General features: G+C 47.3%; 1 protein-coding gene across 3 annotated transcripts; it reads right to left on the bottom strand.

The window, feature by feature from the left end:
* Positions 1-559: 559 nt before the first annotated feature.
* On the bottom strand, positions 560-15,930 carry LOC140202116 (uncharacterized). 3 transcript variants are annotated; one of them, XR_011887002.1, is made up of 5 exons: positions 15,621-15,930; positions 12,214-12,707; positions 3,444-3,668; positions 1,599-1,849; positions 560-1,008 (listed from the first exon to the last, which is right to left on the bottom strand). XR_011887002.1 is itself a non-coding variant. In XM_072266973.1 (3 exons), the coding sequence occupies exons 2-3, from the start codon at positions 12,699-12,701 to the stop codon at positions 864-866; spliced, it is 633 nt and encodes a 210-aa protein (XP_072123074.1). In that variant the 5' UTR covers positions 12,702-12,707; positions 15,621-15,928; the 3' UTR covers positions 573-863. The 3 variants fall into 3 exon arrangements, 1 of the variants encoding a protein (XP_072123074.1); XR_011887003.1 differs by lacking the exon at positions 3,444-3,668 and having other exon boundaries at positions 564-1,008; positions 15,621-15,929; XM_072266973.1 differs by lacking the exons at positions 1,599-1,849; positions 3,444-3,668 and having other exon boundaries at positions 573-1,008; positions 15,621-15,928.
* Between the last annotated feature and the right edge of the window lie 1,457 nt (positions 15,931-17,387).

Genomic DNA, 17,387 nt, shown 5'->3' with positions numbered 1-17,387 from the left:
TACTGTGTAATGATCTGATCTGTATGAACGTATGGAATACAAGCTTTTCACTGTATCTTGGTGTCTGTGACAATAATAAATCAATTTACCAATATATACAAAAAGGTGGTTGGGTTGAGCTGATCGCCGATCTTGGCAATTTACTTGCAAATGTCTCATCTCCATGCGAGGAGACGTTGTCAGTGTGTATTTCTGCAACTAAATTGCTAAGATCAGAGAACAACTCAACCCAAACTTCGCCCACCCGAGCTACACATGTTGTGAATTATTTCAATACAGAAAGGTGGTGGAAAAGTGTTGCAACATCATAAAGGAGCTCACCCATCCTGCTCATGGACTGTTTGTCCCACTCCCACCAGGGAGAAGGCTAGGTAGCATCCACACCAGGACCACCAGACTCAAAAACAGGTACTTTTCTCTAGCAGTAAGGCTGATTAACACCTCTGCCCAGTAATCCACCCCTCCACACCCCCAACCACCGCTACTTTATTATTTCCTGTTGGAGTCACCTTATGTATGGACACTCCTGTGCCTAACATCACTTTACAATCAATCTGTGAATAGAAGCTATCTTATGAATTTATATTTAATGTGGTTTTTATTATTATCGTGTTCTTTATCTTTTTTTTTTTTTTTGTGCTGCATTGGGTCCAGAGAAACAATTCTTTCATTCTCCTTTACACTTGAGTTCTGGAGATGACATTGAACAATATTGGATTTTGACCTTGCACTTTAAAAGGGTGCACTGGATTTTTGAAGCTGCTTTCTCCCTGTGGAATCTGAACCATTCCTTGCCAAGCGAGAGACTCCAGCTGGACATGGTGCAAGTGTGGATTCCAGCACAGGGGCTGGCCATCCCTTCATTAAGACTCTTTGCCGAGTGCAGATTCCAGGTGGTGTGACTTTCCTAGCTCCAAGGCCAATGAATCCGATGTCTGCTCCATTCGGTTTGAAAGGCAACGGATGGCCTGGAGCATTGTTTCCATCTTCCCAACCTTCTCCTTGAACCTGGGAAGGAGGAGCCATCAGAAAACACACATCATTCACAGCTCCAATCCTGGATCTTACATAGGAAGCACAAAGTTAACCCGCTCATAGCCTAAAACCAGTGCAATACTGAGGGCTTCATTCATGTTCCGGCCAGTCTTAGAAAATATAACCATATAATCATATAACAATTAAAGCGTGGAAACAGGCCATCTCAGCCCTTCTAGTCTGTGCTGAACTCTTATTCTCACCTAGTCACACCAACCTGCACTCGGCCCATAACCCTCCATTCCTTTCCTGTCTATATAGCTATCCAATTTTACTTTAAACGACAATATCGAACCTGCCTCAACCACTTCTGCTGGAAGCTCGTTCCACACAGCTACCACTCTCTGAGTAAAGAAGTTCCCCCTCATGTTACCCCTAAACTTTTGCCCCTTAACTCTCAACTCATGTCCTCTTGTTTGAATCTCCCCCACTCTCAATAAAAAAGCCTATCCATGTCAACTATCAATCCCCCTCATAATTTTAAACACCTCTATCAGTTCCCCCCTCAAACTTCTATGCTCCAAAGAATAAAGACCTATGTTTCATGAAAAATCTTAGCTAACCTGTTTATTTTTCAAGTAGGACAGCATTGAGTGTGTTTGAAATTGTCTTCAATCCATGTTATCACTGTGGTGGTGATTTGTGATGGATTAATGTTGGGAGAGTTTCACTCTGTGCCTGACCGTAGCAGTGTCTGATGAAACGGTGTTGAGGAAGCTTCATGCTGTGACTGACCCAGGGACTGTTTGATGGGATGGTGCAGAAGGTAGTTCACTCTGTCTCTGATCACAGGAGTGTGTGCTGGGATGGTGTACTGAAAGACCGGAAGATATAGGAATAGAATTAGGCCACTTCACCCATTAAGGCTGCTCTGCCATTTTATCACAGCTGATCCATTTTTCCTCTCAGCCCCAATCATCTGTCTTCTCCCTGTATCGCTTCACTCCCTGACACATCAAGTATCCATCAGCCTCTGACTTAAATATGCATAAAGACTTGGCCTCCACAGCTGCATGTGGCAAAGAATTCCACAAATTCACCAATTCCTTGGCTGAAGAAATTCCTCCTCACCTCCATTCTAAAAGGACACCTCTCTGTTCTGAGGCCTCTGGTATTAGACTCTCCCAGCATTGGAAATATCCTCTCCACAACCACTCTATTAAAGCCCCTCACCATTCGATAAGTTTCTATGAGGTCACCCTTCACTCTTCTGAACTCCAGTGAATACAGGCCCAGAGCCATTAACCACTCTTCATATGACAAGACAGTCAATCCTGTAATCATTTTCATGAACCACCTTTCAACCGTCTCCAGTTTCAACACATCCTTTCTCGGATTAGGGGCCCAAACCTGCTCATGAGGTCTCACCACAGCTTTATAAATCCTCAACATTACACTCTTGCTTTTATATTCTGGTCCTCTTGAAATGAATGCTCACATTGTATTTGTCTTCCTCGCCAAAGACTCAACCTGCAAATTAACCTTTCGGGAATTCTGCACAAGGATTCACAAGTCCCTTTGCAACTCAGTTTTTCATATCTTCATTCCATTTAGAAAATAGTCAACTTTTTCATTTCTTCTACCACAGTGCATGACCACACACTTCCCGACATTGTATTCCATCTGCTGCTTCTTTGCCCATTCTCCAAATCTGTCTAAATCCTTCTGAAGCCTCTCTATTTTCTCAGAACAACATGTTCCTCCACCTATCTTCATGTCTTCTGCAAACTTTGCAACAAAACCATTGATTCCATCATCCAAATCATCGACATATAATAGAAAAAATATCGATCCCAACACTGACTACTGTGGAACACCACTAGTCACCAGCAGCCAAACAGAAAGGGCTCCCTTTATCCCATTCTTTACCTCCTGCCAGTCAGCCACTGCTTTATTCATGCTAGAATCTTACCCGTCTCATAGCTTATTACACAGCCTCAGGTGTGGCACCTTATCAAACGTCTCCTTAAAATTGAAATATAGAAATCAACTGATTTTCCTTTGTCTAAGCGGCTTCTTATTTCTTCAAAAAATTCCAACAAATTTATCAGGCAAAATTTTACTTTGAGGAAACCAAGCTGACTATGGCTTATTTTAGCATGTGCCTCCAAGTACCCTGAGAACTCATCTTTGAAAATCGACTCCAACGTCTTCCCACTAACTGGCCTACATAGCAACATAGAGAAGAATAGAAAACCTACAGCACAATACATGCCTTTTGGCCGACAAAGCTGTGCTAAACATGTCCTTACCTTAGAAGTTACCTAGGGTTACCCATAGCCCTCTATTTTTCTAAGCTACGTGTACATATACAGGAGTCTCTTAAAAGACCCTATCGTATCCAACTCCACCACGGTCACCGGCAGCCCATTCCACGCACTCACCACTCTCTGCGTAAAAAAACTTACCCCTGAGATCTCCTCTGTACCAACTTCCTTAAAACTGTGCCCTCTTGTGACAATCCACACGATCAATGCCTCTCATCATCTTGTAAACCTCTGTCAGGTCAGCTCTCATCTTCCGCCGCTCCAAAGAAAAAAGGCCGAGTTCACTTCTCATAAGGCATGCTCCCCAATCCAGGCAACGTCCATGTAAATCTCCTCTGCACTTTTTCTTTGGTTTCCACATCCTTCCTGTAGTGAGGCGAACAGAACTGAGCACAGTCCTCCAAGTGGGGTCTGACCAGGGTCCTATACAGCTGCAACATTACCTCTCAGCTCTTAAAATTAATCCCATGATTGATGAAGGCCAATGCACCATATGCCTTCTTAACCACAGAGTCAACCTGCGCAGCAGTTTTGAGTGCCCTATGGACTCGGACTCCAAGATCCCTCTGATCCTCCACACTGCCAAGAGTCTTACCATTAATACTATATTCTGACATCATATTTGACCTATCAAAATGAACCATCTCATGCTTATCTGAATTGAACTCCATCTGCCACTTCTCAGCCCAGTTTTGCATCCTATCAATTTCCCTTGTAACCTCTGACAGCCCTCCACACTATCCACAACAACTCCAACCTTTCTGTCATCAGCAAACTTACTAACCCATTCCTCTGCTTCTTCATTCAGGACATTTATAAAAATCACAAACAGTAGGGGTCCCATAACAGATCCCTGAGGCACTCCACTGGTGGCTGACCTCCATGCAGAATATGACCTGTCTACAACCACACTTTGCCTTCTGGGGGCAAGCCAGTTCTGGATCCACAAAGCAATGTCCTCTTGGATCCCATGCCTCCTTACTTTCTCAATACGCCTTGCATGGGGTACCTTATCAAATACCGTGCTGAAATCCATATACACTACATCTACTGCTCTTCCTTCATCAATGTGTTGAGTCACATCCTCAAAAAATTCAATCAGGCTCGTAAGGTACGACCTGCCTTTGACAAAGCCATGCTGACTATTCCTAATCATATTATGCCTCTCCAAATGTTCATAAATCCTGCCTTTCAGGATCTTTTCCATCAACTTACCATCCACCGAAGTAAGACTCACTGGTCTATAATTTTCTGGGTTATCTCTACTCCCTTTCTTGAATAAGGGAACAACATCTGCAACCCTTCAATCCTCTGGAACCTCTCCCGGCCCCATTGATGATGCAAAGATCATTGCCAGAGGTTCAGCAGTCTCCTCCCTTGCCTCCCACATTAGCCTGGGTACATCTCATCCAGTCCCGGTGATTTATCCAACTTGGTGCTTTCCAAAAGCTCCAGCACATCCACTCCCTTAATATCTACATGCTTAAGTTTTTCAGTCCACTGTAAGTCATCCTCGCAATCGCCAAGATCCTGCTCCGTAGTGAATACCGAAGCAAAGTATTCATTAAGTACCTCTGCTATCTCCTCTGGTTCCATACGCACTTTTCCACTGTCACACTTGATTGGTCCTATTCTCTCACAGCTTATCCTCTTACTCTTCACATACTTGTGGAATGCCTTGGGGTTTTCCTTAATCCTGCTTGCCAAGGCCTTCTCATGACCCCTTCTGGCTCTCCTACTTTCATTCTTAAGCTCCTTCCAGCTAGCCTGATAATCTTCTAGATCGCCATCATCACCTAGATTTTTAATCTTTCGTAAGCTCTTCTTTTCTTCTTGACTAGATGTACAACAGTCTTTGTACACCACGGCCTACAGTTCACTTTTTTCTGTGTCTCTCCCTTCTTGAAGATTGGAATGACATTTGTAACTTTCCAATCTTCCAGAACCATTCCAGGATCTAGTGATTCATGAAAGATCATTAATAATGCCTGCATAATCTCTTCAGCCACCTCTTTCAGAATCCTAGGGTGTACACCATCTGGTCCAGGTGACTTATTTACCATCATACCTTTCAGTTTCCCAAGAAACATCTCTCCAGTTATGGTAACTTCACACACTTCATGACATCTGACACCTGGAACTTCCACCATACTGCTAGTGTCCTTCACAGTGAAGACTGATGCAAAATACTTATTCAGTTCTTCTGCCCCATTACTAACTTCCCAATATCATTTATCGATGGTCCAATATGCAATCTCTTTTAACCTTTATGTATCTGAAAAACTACTTTGGTATCCTCTTTAATATTTTTAGAACATAGAACATACAGCACAGTACAGGCCCTTTGGCCCACAATGTTGTGCCAACCCTTAAACCCTGCCTCCCATATAACCCCCCACCTTAAATTCCTCCATATTCCTGTCCAGTAGTCTCTTAAATTTCACTGGTGTATCTGACTCCACCACTAACTCAGGCAGTGCATTCCACGCACCAACCACTCTCTGAGTAAAAAAACCTTCCTCTAATATCCCCCTTGAACTTCCCACCCCTTATCTTAAAGCCATGTCCTCTTGTACTGAGCAATGGTGCCCTGGGGAAAGGCACTGGCTGTCCACTCTATCTATTCCTCTTAATATCTTGTATACCTCTATCATGTCTCCTCTCCTCTCATCCTTCTTCTCTCCAGAGAGTAAAGCCCTAGCTCCCTTAATCTCTGATCATAATGCATACTCTCTAAACCAGGCAGCATCCTGGTAAATCCCCTCTGTACCATTTCCGATGCTTCCACATCCTTCCTATAGTGAGGCAACCAGAACTGGACACAGTACTCCAAGTGTGGCCTAACCAGAGTTATAGAGCTGCATCATTACCCCGTGACTCTTAAACTCTATCCCTTGACTTATGAAAGCTAACACCCTATAAGCTTTCTTAACTACCCTATCTACCTGTGAGGCAACTTTCAGGGATCTATGGACATATACCCCCAGATCACTCTGCTCCTCCACACTGCCAAGTATCCAGCCATTTACTTTGTACTCTGCCTTGGAGTTTGTCCTTCCAAAGTGTACCACCTCGCACTTGTCCGGGTTGAACTCCATCTGCCACTTCTCAGCCCACTTCTGCACCCTATCAATGTCTCTCTGCAATCTACGACAATCCTCTACACTATCCACAACACCACCAACCTTTGTGTCATCTGCAAATTTGCCAACCCACCCTTCTACCCCCACGTCGTTAATAAAAATCATGAAAAGCAGAGATCCCAGAACCGATTCTTGTGGGACACCACTCGTCACATCCCTCCAATCCGAATGTACTCCCTCCACCACCCTCTGCTTTCTGCAGGCGAGCCAATTCTGAATCCACCTGGCCAAACTTCCCTGGATCCCATGCCTTCTGACTTTCTGAATAAGCCTACCATGTGGAACCTTGTCAAATGCCTTACTAAAATCCATGTAGGTCACATCCACTGCACTACCCTCATCTATATGCCTGGTTACCTCCTCAAAGAACTCTATCAGGCTTATTAGACACGATAAGCCCTTCACAAAGCCATGCTGACTGTCCCTGATCAGACCATGATTCTCTAAATGCACAGAGATCCTATCTCTAAGAATCTTTTCCAACAGCTTTCCCACCACAGACGTAAGGCTCACTGGTCTATAATTACCCGGACTATCCCTACTACCTTTTTTGAACAAGGGGACAACATTCGCCTCCCTCCAATCCTCTAGTACCATTCCCGTAGACAACGAGGACATAAAGATCCTAGCCAGAGGCTCAGCAATCTCCTCCCTCACCTCGTGGAGCAGCCTGGGGAATGTTCTGTCAGGCCCCGGGGACTTATCCATCCTAATGTATTTTAACAACTCCAACACCTCCTCTCCCTTAATATCAACATGCTCCAGAACATCAACCTCACTCATATTGTCCTCACCTTCATCAAGTTCCCTCTCATTGGTGAATACAGAAGAGAAGTATTCATTGAGGACCTCGCTCACTTCCACAGCCTCCAGGCACATCTTCCCACCTTTATCTCTAATTGGTCCTACCTTCACTCCTGTCATCATTTTGTTCTTGACATAATTGAAGAATGCCTTGGTGTTTTCCTTTACTCTACTCACAAAGGCCTTCTCATGCCCCCTTCTTAACCATATAACCATATAACAATTACAGCACGGAAACAGGCCATCTCGGCCCTTCTAGTCCAAGAAGAACTCTTTCTTCTTGCTCTCCTCAGCCCTTCTTAAGCTCCTTTCTTGTATGCTGCTTCTTCTACCTGACTAGATTTTCCACCTCACTTGTCACCCATGGTTCCTTCACCCCACCATTGTTTATCTTCCACACTGCGACAAATTTATCCCTAACATCCAGCAAGAGATCCCTTAACATCGACCATATGTCCACAGTACATTTCCCTGCATTTAGCTAGCTTACTTTTGTATTCAGAGGGTGAAGCTTAGTATGATGGTGCCTAATTGCGACCCCTTTGTCTGCATCTTTGGAAGCAGCTCTATTTCTATCTTTAATATCCTTTTTTTCTCCCTTTTCAGGGTTCTGTTGAAGACCCTGACCTGGAGTTACACGCTGATATCAGTTCATGGCGGGAATGGAGCCCATTCTCGGGTCCTCACGAAATATGCCAAGGACGAAGCCAAGAAGAGTAGCACGCCTTCAGGGTGTCGGATTTTCATGGCTCTAGAAGTGAGCAGGTTCGAGGTTGGTGCCACCACAGAAAACTGGTGTGTTGTGGGAGACGGAAGATCGTAAGCAGCGAGCTAGCTGCTGGCTGTGTGCCCAAAGACCCAAAATCTTTGGGCACAGAGCTCGGAAAAAGCGATACAGCAGACTTTTAACACCATAAATCGGTGAGCTGTTTTGTTATGTCCCCCCTATTGCTATGAAACGGGGACACCTCTTCTTCTCTTATTAGGGAGAGAGAGAGCCTGTGGTATATCGAATACTGGGTTAACGAGTAGTCTTTGTGTACAGCAGATCTGTGTCTTTATTGATGCTTTGCCAAATGCTTGAGTACTCGGTAGAGGGCGCTGATGCTTTTTTTGCTGGTGGGGGAGGCGGGGTTGTTGCTTTGCAGCAGCTTCTGATTGGAAGTAGGGAGCTGGGGGGGTTTGGGGTTCTAACTTTTAACTGCCATTCATTCTTGGGACACTCCTCTGTTTTCGTGGATGTTTCCAAGAAAAAGAATTTCAGGATGTATATTGCATATATTTCTCTGACATTAAATTGAACCTATTGAACCTAATCCGTTTTTACCTTAATTACTTTTTTAGTTGCACTGTTGGTTTTTAAAAGCTTCCCAATCCTCTAACTTCCCATTAATTTTTGTTCTATCATATATCTTCTCTTTGGCTTTTATTTTGGCTTTGACTTCTCTTGTTAGCCACGGTTGTGTCATCTTTCCTTTAGAATACTTCTTCCTCTTTGGGATGTGTTTATCCTGCGCCTTCTAAATTGCTTCCAGTATTTCCAGCCATTGCTGCTCTGTCATCATCCATGCCAGTGTTCTTTTCCAATCAACTCTGGTCAACTTCTGTCATACGTCTCTGTAATTCCCTTTACTCCACTGTAATACTGAAACATCTAATGTTAGCTTCTCCTTCTCAAATTTCAGGATAAATTTGATTACTCCCCCCCTAAGGGTTCTTTTACCTTCTGCTCTCTAATCAATTCTGGTTCATTGTACAACACCCAATTCAGAATAGCTGATCCCCTAGTGGGCTCAACCATGAGCTGCTCTAAAAAGGCATCTCATAGGCCTTTTAGAAGTTCCCTGTCTTGGAATCTAACACCAACCTGATTTTCCCACTCCTTGTTGTTATTCAGTTGTTAAGTCGAGTCTGAGTCTTTGTGGCATCATAGACTCCGGCACACCAACCCTATTTGTTGGAAACTCCCAATCTACCCATGATTATTGAAATCCCACATGACTATCGTAACATTGCCCTTTTGGCATACATTTTCTATCTCCCATTGTAATTTGTAGACCGCATCCTACAAATGGGGGTCTTTATACGACTACCATCAAGGTCTCTTTACCATTGCAGTTCCTTAGCTCGTACCACAATGATTCAACACCTTCTGATCCTCTGTCATCTCACTCTAATGGTTTGTTTTCAGTTTTTACCAACAGAGCAACTCGGCTGCCTCTGCCTTTTTGCCTGTCCTTTTGGTGCAATATGTATTCTTGGACATTCAGCGCCAAGCTATAATCTTCCTTCAGCCATGATTCAGTGATACTTATGTCACCATAAGTGCTATTCTCCAACTGTGCTACAAGTTCATCTGTCTTATTTGTTATACTGCATGCATTCAAACATAATGCTTTCTGTCCTTTTTGATTTTGTCCACCTTTTACATTGCAACCTATCCTGTACTCTGCAATTTTGCCATATCAATAGCCTCACCTCTACACATGTCTCTGCTTGTAAACCAGCTACCTCATCTTCAGCAGTTTCCTAGGAAACTTCTTGCATGGAAATATCTGCAGCTCAGGACACCAGTCACACCATGCTCAATCTTTTGATTCCTAATTATGTCTGAGCTCTTACCAACATCTGTCTCCACAGTCTCTCCACTAACTGTTCTGGCAGTCTGGTTCCCAATCCCCAGTAACTCTAGTTTAAACCCCACCGTGCAGCATTAACAAACTTTCCCAATAGGATATTAGTCCCCCTCCAATTCAGGTGCAAACTGTCCCTTCTGAATAAGTCCCACCTTCCCTGGAAAAGAGTTCAATGATCCAAAAATCTCATGCCCTCCCTCCCACTCCAACTGTGCAGCCACTGTATGATACAGTTAAACTGTATAATCTTCCTAGTTCTGGCCTCACTAGCTGAACACAATATTCGCAATCCTGAGATCACAACCCTGGAGGTCCTGCCCTCTAACTTTGCAACTAACTCCCTGAACTCCCTATGCTGAACCTTGTCACTTGTCTCACCCAAGTCATTGGCACCTACATGGACCGCGACGTCTGGCTGTTCACCCTCCTACTTAAGAATGCTGAGAACTCGATCTGAGATATCCTTGACTCTGGCAACAGGGTGGTAAAAAACCATCCAACAATCTCGTTCCCACCCACGGGACCTTCTGGCTGTTCCCCTAACTAACAGTTCTCCTACCACCACAGCATGCCATTTCTCCCCACTTCCCTTCTGAGTCCCAGAGGCAGGCTCAGTGCCAGACCCAACCACTGTGACTTTCCTCTGTTAGATAAACCCCTCTCAACAGTATCCAAAGTGATATACCTGTTGTTGAGGGGGATGGCCACAGGGGTACTCTGCACTGGATCCGTAACCCCTTTCCCCTTCTTGACCGTCACCCAGTTTCCTGTGTCCTGCACCTTGGGTGTAACTACCTCTCTATATGACTGATCTATCACTCTTCATCTCCTGAATGATCAGGATTTCATCCAGTTCCAGCTCCAACTCCTTAACAAGGTTTGTTTGAAGCTACCGTTGAATGCACTTCTCACAGTTGTAGTGGTCAGAGACACTGGCGGTCTCCCAGCTTTCTCATATCCTAGAAGAGGTGCATTGCACTATCCTGCCTGAAATCTCTAGTGTCCTAACTGAGAAGAAATGAAGAGTGGAAGGAGAAAAAAGAACCTAACCAAGAGCATTTATTTCCTTTGCTCTCTCTGCCTGAACCCTCTCATCTCTGAAGATCTACAGCCTCAAGATCACCACTCTAACTCTGTCTTCTCAGACAATGGGTGCTGTGCTTGCCCCTGCCTTCCTTCAATTTGCTCTTGCTAATCAATCCCAAACACCAATTGGTCACTGTTAAACCTCTATTTTGCTGAAGCAACCCACTGCTTTCTTTTCTACTCGAGTTATGGACCTGAGTGAAATCCCGCCCCCCTCTCAAATTTCTTGACTGCAGCTAAGAAGATTGTAGTCCAGCATTGGAAACTTCCCCATCATATTTCAAGTATTCACTGGTTTTGGAGCTTTTTGGACATTTCTTACCTGGAACTGTCATCAGCAAGAGTAAATGATACACGACCAAACACAATCTTAATGTGGACAACTTTGGTATCTAACTTAAAAAATCTTTTGTTAAAATAGGAATGCTTTGTCTGTGTATGTACTACTATTCAGTTGATTGGTGGAGGGGAGAGGGATAGGGGGGAGAGAGGGGTGGAGAGGGGATGGTGATGAAGGTTGGGAGGTGGCTGGGTTAAGCAGTCAAAATGTAATTGGCAACTGGTTGTATTGAATGTAATTTGTTGGTGTTGCAATAAAAAATTAATAATAAAAAAAACGAAAAAAAATTTCCAATGTCTGGATTGATTGCTGGTCAAAACTTAAAGGGAGCTTCACTCTGTTTCTGATCTTGGGAGTGTATGATGGGATGGTGTAGAGTGATCTTCACTCTTGGCCTGTCCTGAGAGTGTGTGATGGGATGGTGTACAGTGATCATAACACTTGGTCTGTCCCAGGAGTGTGTGATGGGATGGTGTGGAGTAATCTTCACTCTTGGTCTGTCCCAGGAGTGTGCGATGGGATGGTGTAGAGTGATCTTAACACTTGGTCTGTCCCTGGAGTGTGTGATGGGATGATGTGGAGTGATCTTCACTCTTGGTCTGTCCCAGGAGTGTGTGATGGGATGGTGTGGAGTAATCTTCACTCTTGGTCTGTCCCAGGAGTGTGTGATGGGATGGTGTGGAGTGATCTTAACACTTGGTCTGTCCCGGGAGTGTGTGATGGGATTGTGTGGAGTGATCTTCACTCTTGGGCTGATCCAGGAGTGTACGATGGGACAGTGTATCTCACCTGTACTCTCACTTTTCGGAAATCCTTTCACCCCCACCTCCCCCGGTGATGAACCCAGCCAGTAATGAACTATCACCTTTTGGTTTGCATTTATGGCGGTAACCGGCACTGACCTGGCGAGAAGACTTTCTGTGGGCTGCTGCGCCTCAAGACTCGCCCTGATCTCCTCCATGATGTTGTCGGACACCGCATTCTGCTGCTGGACGTCCAGCAGGCCTTTGGAAATCACCGACTGGTAGCTGCTTCTCCCTATATCCTCCTCCACTGCCACCATGAGACTTTCCAAGGCAGAGCCGGTACCATCCATCAATCCCTTCAGAGGGCTCAGATCCTCCTGGGTGGCCAGATCGGCTCCCGGCTGCCCATCGGGTGTGGTCACTGTGCTGGTCAGCAGGGTGATGGAGCAGGAGCCCAAGACCTGGTCCTGGCCCGGCACTAGGAGCCAAGTCACATCGTCAGCCAGGACCGATTCATTTAACATCAGGGGGAAGACCAAGTCCCCAGGCTTGATCTCTGATCCATGACGTTCTGCGCTCTGACTGCAGGTGCCAGGGAGAAACACTGTTGCAAGTGCCCACAGCAGGGACCAGTCAAACCTCATGATGGGCTAGAGATGGGAAGGACAGTTATACTTCAAAATCACATCTACACCCTCTGTACATAGAACAGTGCAGCACAGAACAGGTCCTTCAGACCATGATGTGTCAGACTTTTAACCGACTCCACAATCAATCTAACCCTCCCCTCCCACAGAACCCTCATTTCCTCTTTAATCAAAGTGTCTCTCTGAGGTTCTATTAAATGTCTCTAATGTATCTGCCTCTACCATCAACTGGGGACTGTATTTATCCAAGAAACCCACAACATTTCACCAGGCTCAGGACAGCTCCCACCCCACTGTTACACTCCTTCCATCTTCTTCAGTCCCCCATTCACTCTCACTCCAGCTCTCCCTCTCTCACTCCATCTCTCCCACACTCTCTCACTCTCTCTCACTCCATCACTCTTTCCCTCACTCCATCCTACCCTCTCTCATTCCCACTCCCTCTCCCTCAATCCATCTCTCCCTCTCTCACTGCCACTCTCTCTCTCATTCTATCTCTCCATCTTTCACTGCCACTCACTCCCTCTCACTCCATCTCTCTCTCCCTCACTCCCACTCTCCCTCCCTCATTCCATCTCTCCCACTCTCCCTTCCTCACTCCATCTCTCCCACTCTCCCTCCCTCACTCCATCTCCCTCCCTCTCTCCCACTCTCTCTCTCCCTCCCTCACTCCCTCTCCCACTCTCCCTCCCTCTCTCTCACTCTCCCTCCCTCACTCCCACTCTCTCACTCTCCCTCCCTCATTCCCACTCTCCCCCCTCGCTCCCACTCTCCCTCCCTCACTCCATCTCCCTCCCTCATTCCCTCTCTCTCACTCTCCCTCCCTCACTCCCACTCTCTCACTCTCCCTCCCTCACTCACACTCTCCCTCCCTCACTCACACTCTCCCTCCCTCACTCCCACTCTCACTCCCTCACTCCCACTCAATCACTCTCCCTCCCTCACTCCCACTCTCCCTCCCTCCCTCTCTCCCACTCTCTCACTCTCCATCCCTCACTCCCACTCTCCCTCCCTCACTCCATCTCCCTCTCACTTCCCACTCTCCCTCCCTCACTCCATCTCTTCCACTCTCCTTCCCTCACTCCATCTCTCCCACTCTCCCTCCCTCATTCCATCTCTCCCACTCTCCCTCCCTCACTCCATCCCTCCCACTCTCCCTCCCTCACTCCATCCCTCCCACTCTCCCTCCCTCACTCCATCTCCCTCCCTCTCTCCCACTCTCCCTCCCTCACTCCCACTCTCCCATTCTCCCTCCCTCACTCCATCTCCCTCCCTCACTCCCTCTCTCACTCTCCCTCCCTCACTCCCACTCTCCCTCCCTCAATCCCACTCTCCCTCCCTCACTCCCTCTCTCTCACTCTCCCTCCCTCACTCCCACTCTCCCTCCATCACTCCATCTCCCTCCCTATCTCCCACTCTCTCACTCTCCATCCATCACTCCCACTCTCCCACTCTCCCTCCCTCACTCCATCTCCCTCCCTCATTCCCTCTCTCTCACTCTCCCACTCTCCCTCCCTCACTCCATCTCTCCCACTCTCCCTCCCTCACTCCCTCTCTCCCACCCTCACTCTCTCACTCCCACTCTCCCTCCCTCACTCCCACTCTCCCTTCCTCGCTCCCCCTCCCTCACTCCCTCTCTCTCACTCTCCCTCCCTCACTCCCACTCTCCCACTCTCCCTCCCTCACTCCATCTCCCTCCCTCACTCCCTCTCTCTCCCTCCCTCACTCCCACTCTCCCTCCCTCTCTCCCACTCTCTCACTCTCCATCCCTCACTCCCACTCTCCCTCCCTCACTCCCTCTCTCTCACTCTCCATCCCTCACTCCCACTCTCCCACTCTCCGTCCCTCACTCCCTCTCTCTCACTCTCCCACTCTCCCTCCCTCACTCCATCTCTTCCACTCTCCTTCCCTCACTCTATCTCTCCCACTCTCCTTCCCTCACTCTATCTCTCCCACTCTCCCTCCCTCACTCCATCTCTTCCACTCTCCTTCCCTCACCATCTCTCCCACTCTCCCCCCCCCTCACTCCATCTCTCCCACTCTCCCTCCCTCACTCCATCTCTCCCACTCTCCCTCCCTCACTCCATCTCCCTCCCTCTCTCCCACTCTCCCTCCGTCACTCCATCTCCCTCCCTCACTCCCACTCTCCCTCCCTCACTCCATCTCCTTCCCTCTCTCCCACTCTCTCACTCTCCATCCCTCACTCCCTCTCCCTCCCTCACTCCATCTCCCTCCCTCACTCCATCTCCCTCCCTCACTCCATCTCCCTCCCTCACTCCCACTCTCCCTCCCTCACTCCATCTCCTTCCCTCTCTCCCACTCTCTCACTCTCCATCCCTCACTCCCACTCTCCCTCCCTCACTCCATCTCCCTCCCTCACTCCCTCTCTCTCACTCTCCCTCCCTCTCTCCCACCCTCCCTCCCTCACTCCATCTCTCCCACTCTCCCTCCCTCACTCCATCTCTTCCACTCTCCTTCCCTCACTCCATCTCTCCCACTCTCCCTCACTCACTCCATCTCTCCCACTCTCCCTCCCTCACTCCATCTCCCTCCCTCTCTCCCACTCTCCCTCCATCTCTCCCACTCTCCCTCACTCACTCACACCCTCTCCCCCACTCTCCCTCCCTCACTCCCTCTCTCCCACTCTCCCTCCCTCTCTCCCACTCTCCCTCCCTCACTCCCACTCTCCTTCCCTCACTCCCACTCTCTCAATCATTCCATCACTCCCTCCCTCACTCCATCTCTCCCTCCCTCACTCCATCTCCCTCCATCACTCCATCTCCCTCCCTCCCTCACTCCATCACTCCCACTCTCCCTCCATCACTCCATCTCTCCCTCCCTCTCTCCATCTCTCCCTTTCTCACTCCCACTCTCTCCCCCACTCCATCTCTCCCTCTCTCACTCGCAGAATATTACCTTGGAGTCACACGGCTATGAATCAGACAGACCCTTGTCTCCCAGCCACTCCTGCCCTGCACTCGTTCCCTGGTGGTCTCTGGCCGTTGGTACCTCCCTTGCCCTTCCGCAGTCCCTCTGAGGCCGACCGACGGCTGCAGGGGAACGGCTCCGTTCTCCTCTCCTGGTGCTGAGATGTTCTGCCCTCCTGTTCCTTGTCGATTTATTTTCTATTGGATGCTTTATTTCAGTTCCCGAACATCTGTGATATGTTAATGACTGGCAGTTTGGACTGCTGGCCCAGACCAAAGAACAACAAACACTGGCTTACCAGATGTTTCTTAAAGGCCCAGCAACAGAAACACATGTTTATAAATAAATACGTCACTGGAAAAGCTTCGAATGCCAGCGTGAGCCCGAGATATTTCCCTCTGTGATCTTGGCTTGGTCTTCTCAAAGTTTAAAGTTCAAAATTCAAATTTCATCTAAGCTCAGTATCAAGGTATGCATATAGAACCAGTCTGATGGACCTGTATACTATCCTGAAGTTCCTTTTCTTGCAGCATTTATCGGGTAAAAATAAAATACAACAGAATTTTACAAAAGACTATACATAGGACAAAGGTTGACAAAAGAAGACAGACAGCAAATAAATATAATACTGGGAGTATGAGGTGTAGAGTCCTTGAAAACGAGCCTATAGTTTGTGGAATCAGTTCAGAGTTGAGGTGCGTGAAGTTACCACGCCGTTTCAGGGGTCAGGTTGCTGAGGGGTAATAACTGTTCCTCAACCTGGTGGTGTGGGACCTAAGGCTCCCAGTGGCAGTAGCAAGACATTTATCTATCTCACAGACCTGCTCTCAGCAACACAACACGTAGCAGAAAATGTCTCCAGAACCTTTGCCCACACTCCTGACTATATTAGTGGTGCTAAGGTCAAGAGGAGTGAGAGCTTCCTGAAAGTGAACATCAGCAATTAGCTATCTTAGTCCAACAAAACAGACATCACAGCCAAGACAGCTCACCAACGCCTTTACGTCCTCAGGTGGCTGAGGAAACTTGTTCAGTCAGGTTTCTGCTCTCCCGCCAAATGTAAACAAGGTGAGAGCTGGAACCTGATTGGATGAGGACTAACCAATCAGGAGGTACTGGCTATGAGGATATAAATAACACTGGATTAGACATGGCCAGGCATAATCCCCGATGGGAAGGAGAGTCTGTCATAGAAACATAGAAACAGAGAAAACCTACAAAACAATACAGGCCCTTTGGCACATAAACCTGTGCCGAACATATCCTTACCTGGGGTTACCCATAGCCCTCTATTTTTCTGAGCTCCATATACCTGTCCAGGAGTCTCTTAAAAGACCCTATCGTATCCACCTCCACCACCGTCGCTGGCATTCCACGCACTCATCACACTCTGCATAAAAAACTTACCCCTGACATCGCCTCTGTACCTTTTTCCAAGCACCTTAAAACTGTGCCCTCTCATGCTAGCCACTTCAGCCCTGGGAAAAAGCCTCTAACCATCCACACGATCAATGCCTCTCATCATCTTGTACACCTCTATCAGGTCACCTCTCATCCTCCGTCGCTCCAAGGGAAAAAGGCCAAATTCACTCAACCTGTTCTCATAAGGCATGCTGCCCAATCCAGGCAACATCCTTGTAAATCTCCTCTGCACCCTTTCTATGGTTTCCACATCCTTCCTATAGTGAGGCGACCAGAACTGAGCACAGTACTCCAAGTGGGGTCTGACCAGGGTGACATTACCTCTCGGGCTGC

This window comes from Mobula birostris, chromosome 8 (assembly GCF_030028105.1).
Source record: "Mobula birostris isolate sMobBir1 chromosome 8, sMobBir1.hap1, whole genome shotgun sequence".
NCBI lineage: Eukaryota > Metazoa > Chordata > Chondrichthyes > Myliobatiformes > Myliobatidae > Mobula > Mobula birostris.
This window is presented reverse-complemented; position numbering and strand designations above follow the sequence as displayed.